The 8619-nt window shown below is 34.3% G+C and overlaps 1 protein-coding gene across 1 annotated transcript in view; it reads left to right on the forward strand.

The window, feature by feature from the left end:
* Positions 1-1844: 1844 nt before the first annotated feature.
* LOC107713432 (solute carrier family 12 member 5-like) overlaps positions 1845-8619 on the forward strand; it is a gene marked incomplete at its 3' end in the record, with an annotated part of 42295 nt that continues 35520 nt past the window's right edge. Inside the window, exon 1 of the mRNA XM_016518919.1 lies at positions 1845-2107. Coding sequence (XP_016374405.1) covers positions 1951-2107 — 157 coding nt within the window. The remainder of the gene's footprint in view (positions 2108-8619) is intronic.

The following is an 8619-nucleotide window of genomic DNA, read 5'->3' on the forward strand; positions in this document are numbered from 1 at the left end:
CACTATATATATATATTATTTGAATGATGTAAACAAATCCCTAATTTTATAATATTATTTATTTATTTATTCTTAAAAACATGTTTTAATTATATAAGTGAGATGCAAATGAAAGCATTTCATATTCCTGCTGCACATTACATTTTAGTATAATTTCAAAGAAAAAACATGAAGCAATAAACATGTGAATAATGCGCTTTTAACATACTATGTCTGTATTTAAAAAATGTATTTAGTCACCATTTGTAGTACACTTAGGTGTACTAGTGTATGAAAGATGGTTCAAGTGTACTACAAGTGGTAAATACATTTTTTAAATACAAAGATAGTATGTTAAAAGTGCATTTTAGTTCATATTCATGGTGCCCCAAAATAGCACAGTTGAGTACACTTAGATGATCTTAAGTTTATATTAAGAACTACAAAAGAATCATTTTTAGTATATTATGTACAAAATTAGTGCGCAAAAATAGAGCACTTTAAGTACATTATGGAAGTGCACTTGTTTTTCACGTGGGATTCGCTGAGACTGAGAGGAGTTTAATAGAGTGTCTTTATTTCATATGATATGACATTGTGGAAATAATGTTTGTCTGTGTGACTCAAAGCCATCTGAGCAAGTATCATCATTAAAAGCAGCTCTTCGTCATGTTGTGTGTGAAGAGCTTCTGCAGGTTTGGAAACTCCTCATGTGTGTTACTCATCTGTATCTATGAGAAAACACACGACACAAAAGGGAAACAGAAAGTGGATGTTAATGAAGCCACAGGCTCATGTGAATATGAGTTTATATGAGACAGACGACTATATAAAACACTACCATCAGCACAGGAAAGTGTCTGTCATTAACATCATTTAAATAAAACAATATTTTCATTAGGACAATTAAACACTAACTGCTAAATGTTCATATATCTGTGTTTACTGTTTATAAACAGCTTGTCCAGTTCACAAATAATGATCTTAATGACAAAACAACAAACTACAGAACAAATAACACAAAAATAGACTTACAAATGTCAACAAATAACTAAAATAGAGCAGAAAAAGTTTTTTTTTCTTTGAAGGGGAATTATTTGTCTCATAAACAGCAGTGATTCTCAATCAGAAAAATACAAACTGTTTCCAGGGATATTTTTTGCTTGATTTGCTTTGTTAAATCTTTCAAACATAAATATACATATTTTTAAACAAATAAATATAAACAAACAATTGAATAATACTTTAAAATACAAATATTAGGGATTCATTAACATTATTAAAACAATAACATATTTTGCTTTTTTAAACAGTGGTTTAACTGCTTGATCTTGAAATGGCTTTGCTAAAACATGTTTTTAAGAATAAATAAATAAATAAATAAATAATATTATAAAATTAGGGATTTGTTTACATCATTCAAATAATATATATATATATATATATTTGTAAACAGTGGTTTAACATTATTTATTTTATTTCTTGAATTCCTTGATCTTGAAATGGCTTTATCTATAAAACATACATTATTATTATATTTAAATAAATAAATATTCATTAAAATAAAATAAACAATGCTTTAGAACAAAAATAATAGGGAGTTATTAACATTAAAAAATGTTTTTCTGTTGAAAAATGGTTTAACACTTTTCATTTCTTGATTTCCTTAAGTTAGTAACAGCACAATTAAACTTTTTAAATACTTAAACATTAAAGGGAATAATTCTAGTTAGGCTTCATTGATGGAACTGTAGCACATCAGACACAAACTCTGATCTAGTAGCGCATGGATCTGTTATTTATATGAAGCCCCGTTCATCTCTCAGCCAATGAGCGCAGCGCGTTCTGCACATTCACTCCTCGCAGCGCGCTCACACACTGTCAGATTAGCGGCGATAAATCACGGATGTAAACCGTCTGATCACTGAAGTTTATCAGACACCGGACAGGTCCGACCCACGGACAACCAACATGAGCGAGAGGTTTCTGGTCGTGCCGGTGGCGCACGCCGGCGAGAGCGCGTTTGGAGACGCACCGGATGGAGACTCTGTGTTTGACGCCGGTGCCGGTGAGGAGCGGCGGGGATCGGTGCCCATCCTCCGGTACAACAGAGAACCCAACAAATACGGTGAGACGACTAGAGGTCAATCGGCCAGACGGTCGTGTTCTCATTAACGAAGAGCTGTTATGTTGATTATAACAGGAGCGTCGCGCGCGTCCAGAGCTCAGTCAGTAGTTTGTCGCGTCGCGTCACTCGTGTAATTTACAGTGTAAACAATCTGGAAGAAAGTGAAGAGAAACTTCATAATCGTTTTGGCGTTAATAAATGAAGTCACATACAAACTAACGTTTGCAGAAAGATCTGCGTGTTTTAATGGTTTAGTAAGTTCACTGAAGAGTTTCGTGCAGCATTTCTTCTCTACTATGGAAGTTACAGCTGTTTAGTTACCCACATTCTTCAAAGTATGTTCTTTTGTATTCAACAGAAGAAAGAACTTGCAGGTTTAGAACAACCTGGGTAAATTATGATAGAATTTTCATTTTTGGGTGAACCATACCTTTAAAGTGACAGACACATCTGTGCTTCTAAAGGGATAACCCTATTGTTTTGTTTTGTTTTAATTTGGATAGTCTGTTAGAGCTTGATAGACATAATTATTATATATTTTTAGACATTATTAGACAGATGAATTAATAGATTATAATTCATGTTAGACCCTATTTATTCATTTATAATTTATATTAATCATAAATATATACATAATAAATAAGCATATATGTCATATGCAATTTGACATTTTAAAAAGTTTTAAAAAATGCTAAATTATTTAGATTTAATGTAGTCCTAATTTAAGCAAATGAATAAAAAATAAATAAATAAAAATTAGTCTCATCCAGGGACAGCTGCAGAACTGTCAAAAAAAGACTAATAAAAAGTAATCATTTACATACATGAGCATGTTTTTTCATGGTGTATTGTTGAGCGGTGAGTTCCTCTAGTATTTGTGTCCTTGTTTTTTTTGTTTTTTTTTAGGGGGTGGGGTGGGGGGGTCGTGAATGTGTGGCTGGCTGAAGGTGGCAACCCTAGTAACACGTGTTTATTGAAATGTCTGACATGAGTAAACTGACTGAGTGTTTCAGACTAAATACTAAAGACTGAGGTGTTTAGTTCAGTTCCTGTTTGTTTATTTTAACTTCCAGTTTAACATTAACTCAACATTTAGCTTTATAAGGTTTATTCTCATTAGTCAAATATCCAGGAAATATCACAGTGCTGTTTAATTTACAATGTTACAATGTGGTCTTAGGCTGATGATACACAGGGCAACTTTTTGAGCAATTTTGCCAGGGAACGTTTTTTTGAGCTATGCTGCTTGTGCACTTTCCCATTGAGAAAGGGTAACAAATTTCTATCTGTTAGATTTTTACCTGGTTGCCCGTTGACAGCAACATTGCTCAAAAAGTTGCCCAGTGTATTATCAGCCTCAGTATTCTTTCCCTTACAAAAATTAATCATAGTTGCAGCTCCAGTAAAACTGGTAACTTATTACCAATGTCCTTAAAATTCAGAAATTAATATATATTATATTATATGTAACAAAATGGAAATTGGTTTTATTTTAGTGGTGACCATGTTTTGTTTTGTTTTACTTATAAGGATGGCATATCTGACTGTCTGTTTTTTGCAGCATATTTATATTTTTAATATTGTGTGTAGTTGCATTAAATGCTGCTGTTTGATTGCATTTACTTTATAATAGAAATAAGAACAGTAGGAGGGTTTGCTGGTGAAATTGTGCAGAAAAATATGCTTTAGTTTAGATCCTTATAATATTAAACAAAATGTACATTTGCTTAGTCTTTATTATTCTCATTTGTACTCTTTGTTAATTTTTTTTATTTTTTTTAGTCCTGACTGAAACGTGATGATGTGATAGCGTTTTATGCAACATGAGGCCCTTTTGGTTTTACATGACTGCCTGATTTCAGAGGCTTGTCTAGACGTGTCTTGGGACACTTTTCATGCTCAGCTGTCTTCATGAATTACCATGACACATCTGTTTGTTTCCCAGCTTAGAGATCTAGCAACCTACATCTGAAAATAATAACAAAACAATGATTTACGTGAGTGATTCTGGCCTTTTATAGTCTCTCTTTGCTCTTTCATTTATTTAATGAGGTCTATGTCCATGTCGATTTAAGGAAGGAAATATATAACCAACTGCATTAATGTAATGCATTTTAGGGTCTCTCTGCCTGGTGTCGGTCTTTATCTTTAATAGATTTGAAAGCTTATAATTGACCCTTCATTAAATTTAGGCCTCTAAAATCCAAAGTGCCTTTGATTATCTACTTAAGCACCAGTCACATAGTCTATAAAGAAGTTTAAAGTAGTGTTATTGCGAGAGCTGATCTTCTGCTGAAGGTCTGAAGCCCATAAGAAGGTCCAGGTGATCCGGAGACAGCACTTACTTGAGGTGCAGTAATTAAATATAGGCTATACAAAATCGAAGTTCAACATCTTGTTTGAAAAGTTTTGCTTGGTGTTAATCATATAAAGACAATGTTAGTAAAGGGCACTTTTGGTGATGTGCTTTCCAAAGCTTCCCAATGCATTGATATATAACCAACTGCATTAATGTAATGCATTTTAGGGTCTCTCTGCCTGGTGTCGGTCTTTATCTTTAATAGATTTGAAAGCTTATAATTGACCCTTCATTAAATTTAGGCCTCTAAAATCCAAAGTGCCTTTGATTATCTACTTAAGCACCAGTCACATAGTCTATAAAGAAGTTTAAAGTAGTGTTATTGCGAGAGCGGATCTTCTGCTGAAGGTCTGAAGCCCATAAGAAGGTCCAGGTGATCCGGAGACAGAACTTACTTGAGGTGCAGTAATTAAATATAGGCTATACAAAATCAAAGTTCAACATCTTGTTTGAAAAGTTTTGCTTGGTGTTAATCATATAAAGACAATGTTAGTAAAGGGCACTTTTGGTCATGTGCTTCCCAAAGCTTCCCAATGCATTGAGCTGATTCTAAGAGCACGATCAGACCTACAGACACATTAGTGACACATGAGTTTCATTTGTTGGCGTGTGAAGTGCCTTGCCTTTGGAGAAGTGCAGATAGGAGTCAGATGGTTGGGCTGGGGAGTGTTGGATTAGGTTACACAATCATTATGGGAGTCAGGAACATCTCTATTCCTATATGTGGTGATGCTCTCAGACATTACTTCCAGACTTAGAGCAATGCTGAGCAATTGCTTAAGTTGCTCCTAAACATTAAGCAATGTTGAGGTCTTGCAGACCCTGACTAATACTAGATAAGGTCGCACATCCAAACCCAACCCAATGCTGAGACCTTGTTCCAAATAATGCAGGCCAATGATGTTGGGTTTTCATTTTAGAAGCATATTGCAGCTTGTTGCCCACCATAACAATTACAAACTTACATGCAACCAAAAATAAATCCCTTTGTCTAGGAAATTAAAGAGATATTCCAGGTTAAATACAAACTGGAATATTGTTGATTACCACAAACTATAATATGGACTCCCATAATTTGTGAAAATAAAAGACGTTGACGCATATTGTATGCAAAAGTCTTTTTACCTACAATGTAAATCTATAGGGTGATCATCCAAGTTGAGGTATAAGTTGAAAGTATTTGGTGAAAAATTAAATAGAAGCTAGTTTTGTAATTTGTAGAAGCTGATGTTGTTTTAGACCTAAATGTTTTTCATTTGATGTTGATAAAATGAAGAATTTCTATTTATTTATTCTAATTGTTTATTATATACATAAAGTCAAGGAGACTGCAAAAGTGCACAATTTACAGTTGACATTAAGACATATTTAGAAATATCTAAGTAAAAGCTTAAAAGCAACACAAATTATGCATCTGTAAATTTGTATTTTATTTTTATTTCTTTTTTTATGTGTACCCCTCACATGATGTTTTCAATATATTTGGTCCTTAATTAAAGAAAAAATTAATTACATTCAAAAGAGCAGTAAAACAAAATGAAAGTAGTATTAAACCTGGAATATTTGTGGTTTCATAGGCCATATGATACTGTACACTTAGTAAACATCACATGATATTTTTGCAAACACACAATGCTGAGTTAACAGATTTCTACAGCGAAGTTCTTGAAAGTGTATTTTTCAAACCACGTTTCACATGTGATCAGAGACGACCCTGTTATTGAAAGCTCATACGTTTTTGATGATGTTAGAATAGATCTGAAGGTCATGGATGAGATGAGAATGTGCAATCAAACATGGTCATTTTCTGCTGTTTAATGGAAGTTTTTGCACCCTGACCGGTGTGTTTCCACATCATGCTGTGGTCTCATCTCAGTAGCTGGAGGTCATGTGTTGGAGGGTGGTCTTTGGTCAAGGTCAGGGCAGATGAGAAAGAGAAGAGGGAATTATTTTTATTTAGCACATTTCTCCATCAGGGTACTGTGAACAGCTGACTCAAGCAACCCTGATCTATTTGTGTTGTTTATGTTTGTCTACACAAGTTTCTGCGCACCAACATTTCCAGTTACCAAAGCAAAGTTTCTTCTCTTCTTCTAACATATAAACACAAAGCGTGCCGTGCAGTTTGTTTCTGTGCTTCTGGGCAGCAATAATTAGCTTTAGAGTTCAGGAGTTATTTGCAATTTTATCGCTCTAATTGGCGTCATAAGATGACAATCATGTGACTTTGTGAAAAAAAATATCCAAACATAGGAAGCAAATTTATAATGCCTTTTAGCCAGCAGTATTTTATGACTGCTAAACTGTTAAGCTATTTTTTAAATTATTTTTTTATTTTTATATTTTTTCTTTTTCTTTTAGTAATTTTATTGTGTGTTTATGTAATTTTGTATAGTTTTTTCCTGTTAGTTATGTTAGTAATTGCCTTGGTAGCTAGCTTTTTTTAATGGTTTTAGATTTAGTTAAAGGGGTCATATGATGCTGCTAAAAAGAACATTATTTTGTGTATTTGGTGTAATGAAATGTGTTTATGCGGTTTAAAGTAAAAAAAAAAACATTATTTTCCACATACTGTACATTATTGTTTCTCCTCTATGCCCCGCCTTTTTGAAACGCGTCGATTTTTACCCCTGCTTTTAACATAACTTTTTTAGGCCAAATTCTAAGCCAGCGTCACCAAGCACTTGAATACAGAAATCCCAGAATGCACTGCAATGAATGCTAATAATATACATTTACATTTTAAATGTAAAATATCACTAAAATGTTTAAAAGTAGTCTGTTTCACTCAATATGCACATTGTAGAAACCTCGAGTAGAATTGAAATTTATGCACATGAGCATTTTGAAATAGAGCTATTGTTTTCCTCTTGGAGTGTTTTTCCATTGCTTTTTTGTAGACACGCTTTAAGTACAATCACTGCATGACTCATCTCAGCCGATCTGAGTTGATTATTCTGTGAGAAGTTACCCAGACTCAAACAGGGTTCCTCTTCCTCTCTGTCCTCCACTGTGAGGAGTTTCATTCCCATCAGCCCCGTGTTAAAGAACAGTGTGCTCTTGGCTCAGGACTCTTGGCTTGTTTTTCATGTCATCACGCTCCGTCGCTCAAACATTGCTCAGGCGTTGAAAGTAGCAGGTGGTGGTCTCTTAATGCTAAATACACTTTGACAGTCAGAATCAGTTTGATGTTATATCTGTGTTTGTGTTTTGGGGACATAGGGCACATAAACATTTAAAGAAACATTTCACCTTTACGTATGAAATATATAAAATCTATATGCCTTACTTTATTCCACAGAGATGTCAGGTAGACTGTTTTAAGCTAATTATCCAATCATGATGCACCGTATATGCGCATATTCTAATTAGGTTTATGTGGCAATGGAGGAGAAGAATATTCACACAAAAACGATTCTATGATTTCAGAAGGCTTGAAATATAATATAAACCAAGATGTGCCTATGGACTACATTTAACCGAGCAAATCAGGGGACATTCACAGAAGTTTTTGTCAAAATTATGACCAAACATTCCTCCAGTAATGTTAATGGAACATTTGTTCACAGTTATCTGGTCTTTAACATGTGTATGTTAGCACAAAACCAGACATCAGAACTTGTTTGCTGAAATGTTTTAGGTGGATGTTTGTCTAACATTTTTTAAATGTTAAAGGGATACTCCACCCCAAAATTAAAATTTTGTCATTAATCACTTACCCTCATGTCGTTCCAAACCCGTAAAAGCTTCGTTCGTCTTCGGAACACAATTTAAGATATTTTGGATGAAAACCGAGAGGCTTGTGACTGTCCCATTGACTGCCAAGTAAATTATAATGTCAAGGCCCAGAAAAGTATGAAAAGCATCATCAGAATAGTCCATCTGCCATCAGTGGTTCAAATGTAACGTTATGAAGCGACGATAATACTTTTTGTATGCGAAAAAAACATAAATAACGACTTTATTCAACAATTCGTCTCCTCTGTGTCTCTCCGCATTTTGGAGAATAACCACTGAACGCAAGCAGCGTACGCTCTTCTGTGTCAGCCGCGCTGCACGGATGCGCTGTTTTCGTTCAAATCAAAGCATAAATACACGTAGAAAACGTATCCTTGTGTCGCGGCTGACACAGAATAGCGTACGCTGCTTGCGT

Source organism: Sinocyclocheilus rhinocerous, unplaced genomic scaffold (assembly GCF_001515625.1).
Source record: "Sinocyclocheilus rhinocerous isolate Xijiao unplaced genomic scaffold, SAMN03320098_v1.1 scaffold1575, whole genome shotgun sequence".
Lineage (NCBI taxonomy): Eukaryota > Metazoa > Chordata > Actinopteri > Cypriniformes > Cyprinidae > Sinocyclocheilus > Sinocyclocheilus rhinocerous.